The 19500-nt window shown below is 42.7% G+C and overlaps 1 protein-coding gene across 2 annotated transcripts in view; it reads right to left on the reverse strand.

Moving 5' to 3' along the window:
- The window catches only part of svep1 (sushi, von Willebrand factor type A, EGF and pentraxin domain containing 1), a 91488-nt gene extending 73844 nt beyond the window's left edge, over positions 1 to 17644 (reverse strand). For both annotated transcript variants that reach the window (XM_083937098.1, XM_083937097.1), the window contains exon 1: positions 16605 to 17644. In XM_083937098.1, coding sequence (XP_083793224.1) covers positions 16605 to 17141 — 537 coding nt within the window. In that variant the 5' untranslated portion in view covers positions 17142 to 17644. The remainder of the gene's footprint in view (positions 1 to 16604) is intronic.
- Positions 17645 to 19500: the final 1856 nt, after the last annotated feature.

A 19500-nucleotide genomic window follows, 5' to 3' on the forward strand; every position in this document is an offset into this window, starting at 1 on the left:
TCTGTCCTCTGACCTCAAGTCCATAACGAGAGATCAGAGGACGATTATATGGAGACAATGTTAATATTGACTTTTATTTGGTTGTATAGTTCAAATATGTGTTTAGGTGTCCTGCATCTCCTGCAACGCTGTCTGCATATCAAGCGACTCTACATGACGTCCCATCCTAGAGAAACTTTGATGTGTCGTATCTGTACTTTAGGAGTGGACACAAAAAACTGCACAATATTTTAAGAGAGACACTCATCAATCATCATGCTCAAAGTGAGGGTTCCCAAAACCACAGAAGATGTTTTTGGATAATGTTAACCTGTCTGGGGAATAGTTGGCAAAATGTTAGGGATGAAAAACTATTCGTAGAACAGGAGAGCCATTACAGGAAAATGCTCCCTATTTGGCAACCGCTTACCACCACCTAATGATTTAAAAGTCTTCACTCAGGTCTGCCTGTGTAATGTGGATTTCTCTGCAGGCCCGAACCGATCCCAGTTTGGCTGAGATGTGCAACGGCATCCAAAGTGTTGGAGGAGAGAGTGCGGACAGTCAGTTAATTGCCAGACATGGTAAGCTGGACGCTGTGTGTGCCTTAGCTCGACAATTTCTGTCACAACACCATTCATCAAACTCAACAACTCAACCAGGAACGACGTGAGGAGGAGAGACAGAGAGAGGGAAGCTAATTCCACAATGTGATGCCAAGGGGAAAGGCCATCTTGGCTGGCAAATGAGAAACCCATTCAATTATCCCTCCACCGGTGTCTGTGTTGTGCTGGCGTAACGAAGCACTGAGAGAAACATTATCAGCACTGTCTGGGCTCCAATCGGACTCTGCATTCTGGGTAATTGGACAAGGAGAGAGCTGGTTTGATTGAGTGGGGGGAAGAATAACAAGAGCAGTTACGGTCCGAGTGCCAACTGGACGATGGTGGGGTCAGACTAGCTTGGGCAATCTGCCTCATGTCATGTATCCTGGGGTTATTTATAATCTTTATATTTTTGGTTTTCTATGTTCAAAGCGTGTTTGACATATTCAATATTTAAATTGTATGTTTTATTTCTCTCAGTATGCCTGTATGTAGCAAAGAGGTCTTACTATTGCATATCTGACCTCATCTGTTTTATTTTGACATTTTGAATGATCTCCAACTGGATGTACAGTAACATAGTTTGCACAATATGCCATATATAACTAAGTGCATGCTAAGTTTACTGGCTAATTTCATTATATGTTTCCATGCTGCCTTTAGTTTTTAATCAGATGAAAACCAGCACGCTTAATATGTTACACATGTTTAAGGTTCAATAAACAGTTCAACTTACATTATTAGCTCCTATTGCTGCAGGAGTTTGCGAATAAAGCAGGTTATCAACTGCAGCTTTTTGGCCACGTTTCTTAAGAAAATATCCACCCTCGCATATTTTTAAATTCTTATGCATCATCAGTTTGCAATGTCCAGGAGTTTTTCTTTTGATTTAGTGGTGTGGATTATTATCTTGTGTAATGAATCATTTTTGTATGTTGTCTGGATGCCTTTGAGCAGCAGCCAGTCGATGGTGAGAGTGTGTATTGAGGCAGCTGTTAGCAGTTGAGAAACCTCTCTTCTGACTGATTCATTCATATTTGATTGGCCAGCATCAATAAAGCAAAACCAAATACTTAATTCTGATATTTAGACATATAGACAAGCCGTTTGTGTGTTTCGCCATCTAGCAACGCCACCATTGCTGCGGTGGTGTCTCCCTCCAGTATGCGCACAACTGAATGGGACCTGTCATTATAAGTGTACCTTTTCTACTTTTACCTGTACTTTTTATGCAGCATTTCTTTTGACAACGATGTCTAGGAAGACGGGAAGAACCTGTGCAAACTTCAACTTTGGAAAAAAACTGAATGAACTACACAAACCTTTACCTCATGAAGAGTGCCCCTGTCTGAGGCCGTACAATCTACATCGATTCCCTGGGCGTGCAGATGTTTATAAGAAGTGGATAAAGAAAATTAACAGAGGGGACTTTTTTCAGCAACAGCACGCTCAGTTTTGGTTCACATTCGTCAGTCTCACAATGTACAGCATGCGGCTGCTTAGCTTAACACAGTGAAACGGTAATGTCATCTAAGCTAGCACTGCTTAGCTAGCTCACGTTAGACGCCTCTATCAAGGCTGCCGTGGTCTCACAGAGTAAATTAACTCAATGTGTTGTTATTGTGAAATATAACCTAAGTTGCTCTAACAAGGGCAACCTAACGACCACAAATGTACACATCAAGTAGCTGAGTTAATCAGTGATGGAGGTAAATCATTACAAGTCCTCTTCATGAGGTAAAGGTTTCTGAAGGTTGTAGAAAAGGTACATTTGTGTACATAATGACAGCTCCCATTCAATCGTGTGCATACTAGAGGGAGACGCCACCGCAGCAATGGCGGCTTGTGACTTCCGGTACTTTGCCGGATACGTTTATAGATATATATATATAGCTATAGCTAGATATATTGACAGCTGGAAATTTTGTTGCTCCTAAACTGCTGTGTGGAAGAAATCCCACGAGTTATGCAACATTTCTGACATTCATGAGCTCATTACCTCATTACCCGAGCACACAGCAGCCGCAGCATCATCTCTAAGGCCGAGCTTTGATTTTGAAATAAACAAAGGCAACAGTGTGGTGAAGCGCAATGCTTTTCCTGACTCCAGACTGGCGTGTTGAAAGTGCTTATACGTAGGGAATGATTTGGGGACTGTCGCCGGCTTAAAACATCCATGAAAATGTATCCCATCTCGTCCAGATTTAGGTCAGACCGCAGTGTGGAGACAGACGCTGCATTTTCCTTTGTTATGTTGACTGTTGTTGCTGTAGCTGCATTCCCCCGAGCAGGGAATTGGAAAGACGTCAGTGTTTGTGCATATTAATGGAAAGGTTTCAATTTATTGATTCTCCTGTTTGTTTTGGACTTGGCCCTCGTTGGTAGGCTCGTTTAGAAGTTTTATGAGACCTCACAACGTCAAGAGGGAGCTTGAGCTGGGAGGTCATTTGATGAGGAGGAAACATTTTGGGATCATATAGACTCGACCTAAGTTGCTGTGGATTTCTACAAAAGTTCTAAACGTCACCGTAAATCAAGAGCAACATGGAAAATACGATGATGTTGCATATACTTGTTCTCCAAAAAAGCTAAAATACCAATACAAATATGCTGTTGCTGGGAAACACCTGCATTTAGTGTTTGGATACCCTGAATTGAAACAGATTATATTTGTGTTCTTTTGTGTTCGCCTCAGTTGGGTGATTCATATCAGGTCCAGAGGGACGGATTTCTTGCCAACACACAGCATTTGAAACATGAACTGATTGAAAGTTGAGGCGAGTGCATATTTTGTCTCTATATTTGGGTAATTACCTGGAACAGGGTTTCCTACTGAGGCTGGAAACCCAACAAATGCATCCAGAAACTAAAGACTTGCACAATCAGGCCTAGAGAATGTGAAGAAAATCACATAAAAAGACAACAGGATGTTGGCATATTTGTGGGTTCCCGTACTGTACATGTACCAATTACCTACTTATAGTGATTGAAACAAACAGAGACGTACAGACAGTCAGACAAATAGGTACACACTCACTCACCAAAGAAAACAACCCAATGGAATCTGGCACACTCAAACACGAACCTCATAGCATAGAAAGTGGTTTACTAATAGACCTACATGCCTTAGCCCGTAAAAACATGTTATTTAGTTTGCCGCTACTGGCGCTTTGAAATAGTTTTGGTTTCTTCAGGTGCCAATGTATGACACTTTTGGTAAATCCTAATCTCAAGATGCCAAAGTAAATCCTTGTGCTTAAAGATTTTGTGTGATTTGTGTCTTTAATCACAAAGCTGGGGGATTTATTCCTGTTTTGCGAGCAGCATTTCAGAGGTATGGGATTGATTTGTAGCAACAAGATGAAAAGTGAAATTTGCACCCATTAAGCTCATTTAATTATTTTATTGAAAATGCTTGTTCGTCATTCAATATTACAAGCCAACTGGTCATCACATGGCAGATGTTAAAACCTAGTTTTAGCTGATGAATACCATGATGCCTAAGATTTTATGGTCAGTTTGTCCTCCAGAGAGCGTAGACAAGTTTATTTTTCAACAAATATTCTTTTAATGGTCATATTTTGAGATTGAAAGTTTCATCACAACATTCATTTAGTAACTATTCTGCAGCTTTCAGTCATATCACATCCCCTGCCGTCACCACCGCGGTCTAAACACACGACCCACATTCAAATGAATGCGAGGACTGACGTTTTCGCTGCAACGCCAGATTTGGTATGAATGCAACTTAAGAAATGAGCAAATCCCATCAACTGAGAATAATAATGTGGCACGTTCAAAGGCTCTACAACTGCTACTAAATAGACTTTGTGGTGAGTTTGTTTTGTCAACTACCATTAAAGGATAAACTTTCAATCTTCACTCTTAAAAGGGAAAAAAGTCTAAACATCTACATTTCTGTAACAAGTCCATCTGCTGAGGAAGATCATGTCAACTCTCAAGTATCAGTATCAGAACTGGCCTCAATAATCCAGTATCAGTCAGGCTCTATTCAACAAGCAGAACATTTTTCATCCACAAAATATGTGCCAGACAACCTACTTTTAAAAGAAACCATGGTTTCCACAGCATGGTGGCCTCATTGAAACACACTTTTTCCAGTGACATCAAGAAACCAATGTTTTCTAATTCATTCATTCATTATTAATGGTATTTAAACGCTGACCGCTAAAGCTGCTGACAGTCAGTTCCTGTCACTACTGTCACCTCCCTGACCTTTGACCCTGCCGACAGAGTATTATTCTTCAAAGCCTCCTCACCACTCCTTCTTGAATCGCACATTTCCCTCTGTACCTCTCCATATCAACACCCCACCCCCTCGCCTTTCACTTATCACTTTCACACACACACATAAGCCTGGTGTCAGAAGCACCTATCAATCGCTGAGCAGTATTTTAAGTAAGAAGGAATTTGTGTAAAGGTGTGTGCATGTTTATGTGTGAATGCACGCTCAGTGGAAAGAGCAGAGGGCAAGTGTGTGTAGGAAAGTGTGAGTTCACGAGCATTTGCGTGCGTAGGTGTGTGCATCTGACTGACCAAAGAGTGTAAAGATGTTTTTGCATCCAACAGTGAAGCGAATTTTTAAGCTATTTTTGGGTAATAAACTAATTGGATTTCCATCATTTAAACTTGCCATGCAAAGTGCCAAGTAGGGAGCAACCGCTGCTGCAGCTTCTGTGAGAAATGAAAGCATTTCAAAGTTCACAAAATTAGACTTCATCCCTATGGAGTAGGGCCAAATTGTCTGTGGACAAATTCTTCTATAAGAGACAGTGTGTCTGTATGTGATTCATGTATGCCCAAAGGGGGCTGAAGTGGTGAAATCCACCCTTACAAGCTAGCAGCAGCTCCTGGAGACTCCCACTTTGTAGAGCTGATTTTTATGACAAGACTTACACTCTCTGAAGTCATTAAACCAAAAACCTCATCTCATGGGAACAATTAAGCGTATGGGTAACGTGCAAAAAATGACACAGTGACGGATGCGTAGGGCAGACGCGGAAAGGTCTGAAATTACATTTGCGTCCGTCGAGGGGATATACTGACATCTGTGTTTTACAGAACCGGGAAGTGTAAAGATTGCCCTCTCCAGTCTCCTACGCTGAGATCATTCCAAGTCCCCATTTTTCTGAAAAGAGTGAAAGGTGCAGAGGATAATTGTGACTTAAGTTTTGCAAGTAGCGAAAGAATAATTTCTTTAGGGCCTGGGTTGAAAGATGAGGCGGTGTGTGTTAATTCTCCTCTGGCAAAGTATCCGATGCATGTACCGGGAGAAAATTGGAGAACAAGAATGAGAAATACCCCGAGGAAAACTAATGAAATGTGTGTAACATTCGCTATGTCCTCCTCCTCCTCTTTTGCATTTTCAGACATTCATTAAAAGCAGAAATCCCATTTTCTCACGTACAGTGATGACATTAAAATATGTCACAAAGTGATTCTGATTAGTATCCACAACCACAGAGCCACAGTCATTTCAACCGAGAATTTGGCAGAGTTTGACTGTCCCGGCGCCGGGTTGTGGTGAAGTGAAGCATCTGGGTATGTCCCATCTTCAAGCATACAAATAAACTGTTGTCTCACTGGTTTAGATGCATGGGAAGAAGGGCACAAGGGACATGCATACTGATTAAAATCAAGAGCTTTTATCCATGCATGTGCACACACACGCCAACTACTGATATGTCCAGGGCTGGATATGGTTTAAAAAAAAAAAATACAATACCAGTATCAGCAGGGGCGCCCAATTCTGGTCCTGCAGAGCCACTGTCCTGCATATTTTCTGTTTCCCCCTGGCACCTGATTCTCACGATTTTCAAACCTGTTACAAGCTTTAGCTGCTTGATAACGAGCACATCATTAAATCAGGTGCGCTGGAGCAGAGAGAAACCTAAAACATCCAGGACAGTGGCCCTTAAGGTATCCAGAACTGATACCCAGCCCTTATCCAGTATACTGGATTGGTAATAAAACAGATCATGAATCAGCCAGTTGTGACCAATCCACATTAAATACAATTTATTAGTTACTGTTATAAAATGATATAAAACTAAACTACTAAAATTAGCAAAAGCCTAGAACTTCTGCATGATGTATTGTCATAGTCTTATGCTCCACTATCTTACCCAAGATTGATCCAGTCAGTTTTGGGGAATAAAGAAAAAACTGCCATTGGATAAGAACTTGTACTTGCGCTGACTTAGCAGAATCTATCAGGAGAAACAAAGTCAGACCATAAATAAAATTTACATAAACTTGCTTGAGGACACACTTGCGTTGCACACACACATGCTCCCTTTTGTTTCCACTGGCCTCAATCACTTTATTTTTATTCTCTAATACTTTCTCTAACTGGAGTCGTTGGTTTTAGCCGGAGCACAGCCCAGTTATTTGACCGCAGCAGCTCTTTAGCCCAAGGCCAAGTGGGACACACTCCACAATATCCACACCGGCACATACTGTATACACTGATGACTACTGAAAGGTACTGGGCATGCCCTCGAAGCAGGAATATTAGACCGGCCGCAGAGGGAGAAGTAGAGGGACAAACTGCAAAGAGAAAGAAATGAGATGGACGGAAAGATCGCCGGATGCTGAGGAAAACTGAGCCAGTGAATTGCAGACAGTGTGATTCGAACAGCAGTCACAAACTCAGCAGCCTTTGCAGGAAGCCAAATACTTTATCAGCAATAACTGCGGTGATTTACAACCTTTCATCAAAGTCCAGAATAAGTGAACGAAAACTGATTCGACAGCGGAGAGACAGCAAAACTTTTCAAGCTGTGCAAACTTTCTAGAAACACACAGACGACATACATATGGATGCACACATGCGCCCCTTCAAACTACATTACTCAATCCTTTTCAATACATTTTTAAATCCATAAATGGCTGCAAGCTGCGTCAGGTCTATCACACACGGATCACTTCGTCACACGTGGTTTTCAACACTTATGTATATGTCTTTGTTCTCCAAATTGCATTTTATCCACCACCCACAGACGACTTTGGTTAAAAAAAATTAGGTGATATTGTGTGAAATCTAATCAGACGAGCTTGTTTTCTGAATGGTTCTCTTTAACAGTTCAGCACCAGGACCTTTCTTGGCAATTAAAGCTGAGCTTGGGTTTTCCTAAATTTGTGTTGGCCTCATAGTGGTTCCTGAAGGGGTAAGAATCTAACTAATAGAGACCATCTTGCAAAGGGATCACACCAGCTGCAAAGCCTAATCGGGCCAGGTCCCTACTTCTGTCAATCTTGCTCGGACCACACCTGTATTGGACCTCTGCCTTCATTTTGATGTAAACCACACAAAAGTTTCATCTTTTACGGCTGTTATGTTATTGCAGTGACAAATCCTGACCACAGTAGCTATCTCCAGGACCACATATTGCCACGACGACACACACAGAGATTCACAAGGTGAAAACAATGCCAGTATTATAAAGAAGGTAGTAGGAGGATATAGCCTGATCTTACGCTGCCAAGTCTATGACTAGTCTATGTTGTATTGAATGTACTGATGGGACTGGGGAGCGGGAGAGTTGCTGGACCAACCTTGGATTGTGCTACTCAAAAGTCTCACTCTTTTTTATTCCAAATGAGATATCCAGCGTTTGGAAAATCTATTAGAAAATGTTTCAGAACAAAAAGATTGAAACAAACTGTGTTGCTAGTTTACAGATTGGTCATTGCTTGGCTTCAGCTCTTGGTTGACAGAATGGATCATGAACTGTCAAGATTCATTTTTAAGAACTTTTTATAATTACTTCCATAATAGATGTAGCTGTGTCGAACTGGGAAGATAAGGGAGAGCAGAATTCCCAGCAGCTGGGACTACTTCAAAGAGACCTTCTGAAGCATCCAGCTTTCTGACAGGTTGCACATATTTGGCCATGTTCAGCTTCTTGTGGGTTTTTCTAGTGAGGTGCAAACGCACCCGTTGCCATGACCGCTGAACTCAGCTGACCTCTCAGCGTGCATATCTCAAACCTACCTGGATGTCTGCCAACACTTCTCTACAGATATCTGAAAGTCAGGGTGTTCAAAGGGCCCCAAGTTATCAATACGTGACAGCTTCTGCAGAACAGTATCAGTGGATAAAATACTGTGATGAAAAACAGGTGTATTAATGAGGCATTCATGCTCTGCATATTGATTGAAATTAGATCATGGTCAAGTTAGATATCTGTCTCTTACTTTTTTTTTTTGAGGTCAGTTACATCAGACAAGTATGCATGTTACGCCACGTTTGTGTGAGACAATGGTGAATGACGAGGCCTCGGGGTCCTTTCTGGACGTGCAGAGGTCGGAAAGTAGGCCCCCACTTCTGGAAAATATACGGTATCCATTTCAGAGAGGAGGGCAGGGGTGAGCAGAGTGTGACGAGAGAAGGAACAGGAGTGAACAGGCCACCGTTCAGTATTAAAGGCAAATATTGTCTCTACCATTAGACACAGTAAAAGAGAGTGCAGCTTAACCACTGTATAGGGCAGACTGCATGCATGTTCGGAAGTCAAGGATAGTTAGCTATGTAAACGTGTATCTTTAAACCGAGAATAACTGATTACGGAGCAACATTATCATTCACTTGGAGTCTTGTTTCTGGTGAATTGGCAAATGTAAGTCCTCATTTAGGTCTCTGGTCTGTTCTGCACTATGTTCACCAGTTAGTCGCCAACTGTGCCTGTCTTGTGTTTGGTGCTAAGCAGGTAGTGTACGGTGGCTTTTAGAGCTTGTTTGACTGATTTAAAGGTATTTCATCTATTTAAAGACAAAGAAAAGCAGCAAATGTGCAAATAATTTCCCTTCAAAGCCAACGGTTTTTTCTCCTCCAAACACAACTATTAGTGACGACAAAACAGAGGAAAACATTTTGTGCCTCTGTGAAGCATATTTGAGGTTGATGGACAAAGTTTTGAGAGAAGAGAATAGAGAATATTTCTGTCAGAATGATTTAGTATGAAGAGGCCCAAAACCCGAGACTTAAGCATTTCCTCCTAAACCCAAAACAGACACACACGTACACACACCCTAAAGCGCGCGCACACACCGTCAATGTTGAGTCTATGGTCTCGATCACCATGACAATGTCTGAATAACTTTCCAACTACACCCTGAGCATAGGCGCCAGGTAAGCACGCAGTAAAGTGTGTGTAAGGAGTGGACTTGATGTACTAGCTCAAAATTAGATCATTGTAAGAGAATAAAAAGACACTTGTAGTATAATATGAGCTCAGGCAATGTAAGTAAAGCACATATTATTATATGTAATAAAGTCAGGAGTTATATTAAGGTATCTACTTACAACAAAATCTACTTTCCCAAACCAATACACAATGTAATGAAGTTAAATCCTTCAGTCGTTATGTAACTAAATGTTTAAGAAAGAGTTTGAAGAAACAGAAATACAAGAACAAAACGTTGATTTTGTGAGCCAGAAAGAAGAAGAGAAGAAACTCAAACCTCAATCTTTACATGATGATCATTGATGGGAAAGAAACGTATGCTGCTGCACAATATTATGTATTTTTTAGACTTTCTCCAATGATTGTGGTTTAGGCTCTAAAATTCTTCAAATCAAACAACTGGAGACGGAAAGAATCACTTGTAAGTTAATACACACAGTATTAAACTTATGACAGGGTTTAAGGCTTCTATCCATTTCTATGCCGCATTTAGTAGTAGACACACTACTGTTTATACTTGGCTATAAAGAAACTGTCCTGATTAATCATCTCTCAGATATATGAGGTGCTATAAACAGCAATGGTAGTGACCCAGATGCTGACCCACTGCTGCTCAGACATTTTAAATCTGTTTTCTGGTGTCTGTGGACGTTTATGTCTGGCCTCTGTCTTATCAGGCCTTTTTCTGGCTGGTAGCTGAGGTGGCCTGTCTGCTCCATCCTTCTGTCTCATCCAACCCTGCCGGAGACCCTCTAACACTGAGGAGGAGGCAGAGAGGGAAGAAGCAGACGGGCTGGGGGGGAGGAGGAAATGATTAAGGGTGAGATGGCGGGAAGTGGCAGTTGCACAGACAGGAAACAGAGACTTTCCTTATCTTATCACAGCTGAGTCCAGCCTTAGGGACTGGATCAAAGAGATGCACCTTGCTTTCATTTGTTGCAGTGGGCTTTTGTTTGCAGAGGCTCTTTTCACTAACACTGTCTTCCTTTTTTACTTTAGCACAACAGTCATACACTTGATCCTATTTTAGGGAAGGGGAAATAAGTTTATTCTGTTGGTGCAAAAGTAGCTCTCCATGCTATATCTCTACAATGTCACTTCCCACCTTCTTATAGAGAGAGCTGAGCTTGAATTTAGTGCTGGTGAGAATTTATTGGCTTGTTTAAAGTTTCCCCAGCCAAGAGAATAAAAAAAATGCTCCAGTGAGCAAATGTATTTTCTACAAATGAAAAGGCCCTTGAAAGCACCCACCAAAGACAAACTTTTCCAGCATTCAGGTGATAGATGGTGTTCATTTCTCACCTTAATTTGCTGCACCCCCATCATTGCTTATTCAGAAATTCAGGCAAAGCCTCAGACTCTAGTGTAAATGTGTGTGCCTGCCCTGCGTGTGTGTGTGTGTGTGTGTGTGCGTGCATGCACTTCAGACATTACATCTCCACTGGCCAAATATAAGCAACTTACACAAGTCTCATTTAATCTAATAGACAATCATTTGAAAAACAATACCGCATATTTTGGCTGTAATGCGTCAAAGCTGACGATGGTTATGTTCCCCCTGGTTGACGCTCTGCTGGGGAGGTCTGCGGCTCTGCATGATGGAAAGGCATGAAAATGGGAGAAATGGGACGAATGGAAGAAACGATGATGACCCGCTGGAATGAGACGGGGGCCTCACAAACCCAGACCCGCGATATTTGTTTTGCTTATTGTGGTCTGGCAAAGCTAAATAAAGAAAGGCATCACCTTGAATAGAGCTGTGTGAGTGACACGTGTTCTCCTCCACTGAAACATCCATTTGGACTATTTTTACATTTTACTGGACAAATTTGGGCTTTAACTCAAGTTTTTCTAACTATAAAAACATGACAGTTACTTGGAAAAGCTGAACCATCCTGCAAAAAGTGTTTCTAAATAATACGATTTTACATCTACAGTGACTATTTAAATTAAAGCACTTGAAACTACACTGTTCAGATCGATACGGCCTCCAAATATTTGTCTCAATTCATTCCCTCGGTGGATGTTTGCAGGACTAAAATCATGGGAGATAGGGTTTACAAATCCAAATGCATGCACATAAATTCTCATGCACGCGCTCCAGTTTACAGTCTACATGACATCTCTGAAGACATGCAGCTGGCGTGTGTGCGTGTGTGTGTGTGTGTGTGTGTGTGTGTGTGTGTGTGTGTGTGTGTGTGTGTGTGTGTGTGTGTGCGTGTGTGCGTGTGTGCGTGCATTCGTGCATGTGTGTGTGAATTTGTGTATGAATAACGAGCGTGAACGTGTGTGTTTTCCTGCTGAGTTGGGCACTTTAAGGGTCATCGGAAGAATCAGAGCAACATAACCCACTTGCTAATGCAACTTCTACAGGTTTTAGTCTCAGAATCACAGTGGCTGGCTGAGCAGGAAAGCTCTTTTTATTAAGTGGCTAACGCCTGTAAACTCCTCTAAAGTATGTTTTGAACCAGACTGAGCCCAATCAACAGTCAGGTAATACCATTACTGAGAATAACCACCAGAAACAGGCCACATTCTTTCTATCAATACCTTGACCAAGGGCTTTTTCCCTTCTTTCTTCTTCTTTTTTCCTCTCATTCTTCCATCTTTCGCGCACTCCTCTTCACACCCTGCCCATCTGTCTGTGTCTTATGTAACCGTGAAGGCCGACTGACACAGCGAAGCCGCCAAGTCCAGTCTAGTGCTTGTGTTTCTTTGCCAAAGCCGGGCCTGCCTGCAGAGTGCAAGGGATTTTTTTTATCTGGCAACACATGGCAACCCTGAGGCAAATCGTCAGGATGAAGACAAATGATGAGACAAAAAACAAGTGATGGCGGGGATTTTTAACTGGCGATTACAGATGCAGGCTTCTCTCTCGCTGTATTTTTTAAAGCTGACACTCGTATCCAAAGCAAGCTATAATAACGCAACAATGGAAAAAGCCATAACTCCTGGATCAACAAGATTACTTGCGACCAATAGAATAAAAATGAAAGGCTTTGAGCCATATCCCTTGAAGACATTTGGTCATGTAAAAGGCAAATGCATGGAAAATATATTAAAAGAGAGCTAAAACAGAGCAGGGTAATGGATTGACTTTTTCAGAGCAATTACAGTGAGTACAGAGGAAAGGAATATGATTCAGTTCGGAGAGGGTGATGTGAACTACTTCTGTCGCAGGTACAGTAGTTAAACCCCAGGGGCCTGAAAACATTTACTGAAAGTCATCAATCAGCTCCTTTGTAGGGCGCTCGTGAAAGCGCCTGGAAACTACGGCGTGGTGAGTGATGTCATCAGCTACCAGGCTATCGTGTCAGACGCGAAAAGCTGAGGAGAGACAGATCCTGAAATGAGGCGGTGTGAATCATTATGACAAAGTGCTGCACTCTTAATAAACTCATAATGTATGACATTTACCCTCATCTACACTATTTCAAACAAGCAGACACAGAATGATGTGCTGGATTATATCAGTTAAGCAAAAAGAGAGAAACGCTGCGAACAAACCGCAATACTTTGTAAGTGCTGAATTTGTATTTGCACCTTTTTGGCTCCGGTATATAATATGCCCTGAACAAATTGCTTAACCGATCGTCTACAGTAGCAGTGTCAGAAACCCACTTTCCAACTCCGACTATGTTTGGTACTTTCCGAAACCAACAATCCGACAGTGGAGCGTGCTCTGGCAATGCGAGACCGCTGTGGAGGAGGTGCAAAAAAAAAAAGTATGCAGGATTTGAACTTCTCTATTAAGCCCTCTTCTGTCATTCTTCTAATACGTTTCAAGTGTAAACTCGAGTGCAAAACTGTGAATGCCTTCAAGGAAAGACTGTCAGGAAGTCTACAATTAATTGCATCTCACCACTTTCTAAGACAGGTTAGGCTTTTTTGTCGAAGCCTTGGAGCTCAGAACAGCTATAAACTCTTTTACCTTTAGATGTGGTGGGACGACACATTGTACAACAGATGTTTAAGCGTATGACATCATTAGCGAGAGCTGGAGAATTTCAAAGTTGACTTATTTGGCTAAAAGCGACCTTTATTGCCTGATTTTACTCACGATACAGATATAAACACTGCTTAGTCATTCAGTATACTCTTCACACGTTTACTGTAATTTAATGCATTTAACACTAAATGCAATCTTTGCCTAAACTACATACATTGATGCCAATGATGTATTGTGTGAAAAGAAAAAGAAAGCAGACAGACAGACAGACAGAAAGACAGACAGACAGACAGACAGCAGAGTGAGACAGCGATGAGGAGTGCTGGAGGAAAGCCCTGTCTCTACATGCAGGGCTGGTGGAAAAATGTCTCTCTTAATGGATCCCAGCTTTCTACAGCACTTAGAAACAGCCAAGACCAGCCAAGGGAATAAAATATGGCATTATTATTATTATACTGCAATTACCAATTATCCTCTCCCCCTCTCTCTTACTTTCGCTGTCTCTCTTTCTAACACAGATGCACACGTTCACACACATCACATACACCCTTAATTTTCCCTTGAAGCCTCAGAATGATACACGGGAGCACAAACACATGGAGGCACGTGTGCTAACGACTGCCCCTACGGTTCAGATGGTACGCGATGACAGGCGGATATGCGCTTAGTAGATCAGCGTTAGCGGACCCATCCTTTATGCAGCTAATGGAAAGAGATGACAAAATGCTGCTTTCTTTTATTTTTCCAGTCAGATTCAGACGGATGATAAAATAACGCAGAGATCAGACGATGAATCACAACTGGCCTGTTTTTTTTAACTTCACTTCCTTGATGATGTGAAGACAAAGTAAACAGATCGGTCAGACTGAACCCATCAGGTGTGGGACGGTTTCTGGAGTGCCGGGTTGATCGGCTGCTTCTCGGGGCCTGTATCTGCTAGGCTCATCTATCTTTCCAAAAAATCTCAGCTCTGCGTAGGCTGCACGTAGCTCTCCCATTACTCATGTGTCGCTCAAGTTGGCCCTACAGACTCTCACCATGCGGATGCCATACTGGAAAGTAATACAGCAGTATTGAGTTGGATGTGATAAGTGAATCACAGACTGATATTTTATCTTTTATTCTAATCAAACTTTGAATCGATAGCAAATGTTTGGAAGGCGACTTAAGAGCAAGAGCAAGAGCAGCAGTACGTCTTTCTTTTTCTCCTAAAGTCATCTTTGGCTGATTAAGAATACTACATCACTTGATAAATCACCCAAAACATTTCTGAGTGTTTGTGAATAATGATAAAGGCACTAATGTTCCCCCCAGAAAGCCTTTTCTTGGTATTGTTGTGGTCTTTAGTAGCTGGGATGCAGCCAGCAGTCTCCTTATCAGCACTTAACTAAGGAGGGCGAGCTGAAAACCTGTCCTGAGGGCCAAGCTTTCAGTGCTAAGCCGGCGAATACGCTCCAAGGCTATTAGTTTTAAACAGGACGGATTGAAGGTTAAACCTGCAAAACCTCAGCTCACCGACCTCTTTGTCTGGCTGATGTGATTTTTATTATCTACGGTGTATTCTTTCATTTCATTTGTTATATTTTTTCTGACTTTATCAAAGAGTTTACTGCTTGTTTTTGTTCCTACAGTATGTAAAGCGTATCTGATCGTGAGACAGGTTTTAAGGCTGATATTTCTGAATATATTTTTGTTAAAACTGATGGCTAAATGGCTTGTGATGATCACTGATGTTATCTTTGTCGCACTGTAACAGCCTTTGTATTCAACACCACATCATCACATCCATCCGTTCAGTTCACCGAGTCATAACATCTATTTTGTATTTTTGTCACCAAGTCAGTGTGTTAGCCATTTGTCCTTCCATCTGTGTGGATGCAACAACTATCATCAGACTGCAAAATGACATAAAGACGCTTAATAACAGGTTTTTCTAAACGGGTTTGCAGACCACAAAAGCACCTTAATATTGTCCTGTGTGTACTGAAAATAATGCCCACAAAGCTCCTAACTGAAGGCAGATCTCTGGCATGAGCAGAGGTGTGTGTTTGTTTATACAGGACCAACCCGTATACCACCAACACAGCTTTTACAGCTGGGCTGTTTGGACTTGACGGATGAACTGTGCCATATGTCCTCATGTGCGTGTGTGCATGCGCAGCGGGGTGTCAGGCAGCTCAAATCAACAAACCATAAACAAGCTAACATTTTGACCCCTTGTAATCCCACATAACCCCCAAAACCCCTACCTTTACAACAAACACAGCCGCGCAACCTGTAATACTTCTGTTTAGTGTCAGGGATAATTAAGTAAAGGGAATTTGACCAAAAACATATCATTAACATGCATGCAGTTCATTTTTGTGCATGCATGGGTTGCTCTGCGCATGCATGAGCGCGTGCTCACTCTTAATGGTATTTTTTATCACTGGAAACTCCTGAACAATTAGCCAGGCGAGTGGCTTCCCCTCACTATCTGATGGTGTGTAATTTAGAGGAAGCAGGAGCAGCAAGGCCACGCAGGGGCTCATTAACATCACACACACACACACACACACACACACACACACACACACACACACACACACACACACACACACACACACACACACACACACACACACACACACACACACACACACACACACACACACACACACACACACACACACACACACACACACACACACACACACACACCCCTCATAAAAAGTCATGTTGATTCTGAAGAGGCAAAGTAAAGGAGAAAGTGAGCAAAATTCAACTAACCAGATGAACCTGTGCACACGTGCAGGCACTCTCAGTCCCACAGTCTCACTCACATGCATCACTGACACCACTTTATCTTTAGGTCTGACTCACCGCTGCCCTCTGGAAGGCTCCTTTCGTGTAGGTGCCCCCTCCTCTGTAGTTGATAGCTGGGATCTCTCGGTTGAACAGGGAACACTTGTGCTGGTGGGACTTAGGCGCTGAGATGTGGTCCACCCTGGTCACTACGTGGGTCTTGGATGAGAAGGTGACCAACGCCACCCGCGTGTCCTCGGGTGCGACGGGAAAGTCGGACAGCATCTTGCGCACGAACCTCAGCTCGCTCAGGAAGTTATTGGCCCCCACGCTGGACGACTCATCCACCAGGAAAACCAGGTCCAAGCAGGAGCTTTTCTCTCGTAGCTCGCGGACGTTGCGCTTGAATGCCTGGCCGAGGCGCTCCACTTTGCTCTCCGCGCTCTCTGAGAGGTTGCCAGCTGAAGAAGAGGAGGTTAGGAGTGGCATCTGCCTGGACCGGCGGGACTGGGACTGCGGCTGGGGTTGCTGGGCTGTGGTCCATACATCCAGGACGCACAAGACCAAAAGGCAAGAAGTCCATGATGGTGTTAAAGAGTACCTTTGAGAAGACATAGTGACAGTCAGAACAGCACCTTCACTGAAGAAGGACTTTATATATAAAAAAACCAAAAAAACAAGGTGGATCCTCTTCTCAAGAGGAATTCAGTGAATTTAAATGTGTCCTATAGTGTCAGCGTCCAGGAACACAGCAGACAGCAGCAGTTCAGTGCAGAGTTCCTCAAAAGCATTGCTGAGTGAAGATGAGGATTCTCCTCTTTTCATTCAAAACGTGCCTCTGTCCATCTGCTTCTTCTCTCTCCGGTGGAAGAAAAACTCCGGTCCCGTCTGGGAAAATATCTAAGCTTGCTCGCAAGGTCTACAAAAATGAATCTGTATATCTGTCTTTTTCCATGCTTTCCTTGTCTGTATATGTATTGTTTAAAGCTTAAGAGTCTGTTTAAATCTATATTCTCTCTCTCTCTCTCTCTCCTTCTCTCTGCCTCTTCTGTCTATAAGTCAATCTTTTAGCCTGTGCATCAGATCCAAAAACACCCCCAAGCCTCTTCAGTCCTCTTCAGTCCCGGTGTGCTGCACCTCAGGCTCCCGTTTTTCCTATGTGACGCTCCTGCCTGCACCGTCAGCCAAGCTCTGAATGCCTGTTCCCCTCTTCTCCCCAAATCATTTAAAAAAACACATGGAGGAGGAGGACGGAGGGAAAAAAAAAAGTTGAGAGACAGAGAGAGGCTGAGGGGAAAAAAGTGGGCAGTCCAGTCTTGGACGTGAAGTCATTTTTTTTTTTCCCTTCATCTCTCCTCCTCCTTTTCTCTCACCTCCCCCTCTATCTCTTTCTCTGTCTCTCACCCTCCCCCTACTCCCCCACCCTCTTTTTCTCTCCCTCTCTCTCCCTGTATCTGTTTATCTCTCTCGTCCTGACAGCGGAGTGAGGTTTGATGTCAGTGCAGCGTCTTGCCTGTCAACTCGTCAGCATTTCCCCCTCAAAAAAGCGGCTGTGATCAGCTCCATATGTCCGCACCATGCACATAAGGTAACATCACAGTGAGATCACACAAAGAGAGAATGAAAGGTGGGGCAGGTTAAAAACTCAAGACAAGATTTAGGAAGTAGATGCAGAGTTTGGCAGAGTTCGGAGGCAGTCTGAAATCTCAATCTGTCCCTCAGAGTTAGGAAGCGGTTAAGTCTGCTCTGGATACGTGCTTTGTCAAATCATCACTCTTTTAGCAGCTATCATTTCCTCTCCTTCCTCCCCTCGCTTTCTCTTTTTGTATCATTACCAAGACATAAAAATAGGGAACTGTCCATCTCACTCTTTCTTTCATTGCACTGGTTTTCTTTATCTCTTCGGTCTTGTATAGCCTCTCCCTCGTTCTCCTTCTCTCTCTCTCTAACTGTTGTGTTTTCCTTCAATGATTTTATCTGTAACCAAAACAAAGGCGGCCGTGTCACAGAGGCACACTGCGCCTATTAAACAAGAAAGGCCTGAGATTTACAGCAAAGAGCTGGCTTCACAAGGAGCGGCAGAGGCTGCACGAAGTAGAGCCAAAGTCGAAAAAGGATGAAGAACAGAAAATAAAGAAGTGAGGGAGATCGAGACAGCGGCGGCAAAGTAGAAAATTAGATACATTACAAAAGTACGTGGACATCGACATGTTACAACTATTGTAGCTAATATAATCCGGCTGAACAGGTTTGCTCCCATTTGGCCAAAACAGCATCAGTGAGGTTGGGCAGTGGGGTAGGTGTCGGATGAGGATGATGTTAGGGCTGTGTGCAGGTTGAGTTTAGCATCTTCATCCATGCTAAACTCACAAAAATGTTTCTGTATGGGCCTCGCTTTGTGCACGCCGGCGATGTAATGTTACATCTTAAAGTTGCAACCAAGTTTTAAGCATACTACGGTCGAAGTTTTCACTGTATTCTGTCCCCTTGATCTGAACTAGGGAGGCAAGCAACAATTATTTTCTCGACTGATCGCTTGGTTTATGAAATATTCATTAAGACATCCCAGAGCTCAAGGAGGTGACTTCAAATGTCTTGTCTTGTCTTGTCCGAGAAATAGCACAGAATAGAGGGAGATGCAGCAAATCCTTACAAGAGAGTAGCTGGAACCAATATATATTTGGCATTATGAATGAAAAAAGAATTAGGAGGAGCCAATTTGCTCATCAGGATCTAATCTGATCATTCACACACTGATGACGCAATATTCAGTTCAGTATCAGGCCCAAGGACACTTTGACATGCGGAGGTGGAGTCGGAGATTGAAACCGCTGACCCTCCGATTAGTGGACTCGTCCTCGAAAAACGGCCGGAGACCCAAATTACACAAGGTAGAGGTGTCCTCATACTTTTGGCCATGTAGTGTACAGAAAGAGAGAAACAAAACAAACAGAGGGCAATAAGAAAGAGAAAT

The sequence above is a fragment of the Echiichthys vipera genome (genome assembly GCF_963691815.1).
Source record: "Echiichthys vipera genome assembly, chromosome: 22".
NCBI classification, from domain to species: domain Eukaryota; kingdom Metazoa; phylum Chordata; class Actinopteri; order Perciformes; family Trachinidae; genus Echiichthys; species Echiichthys vipera.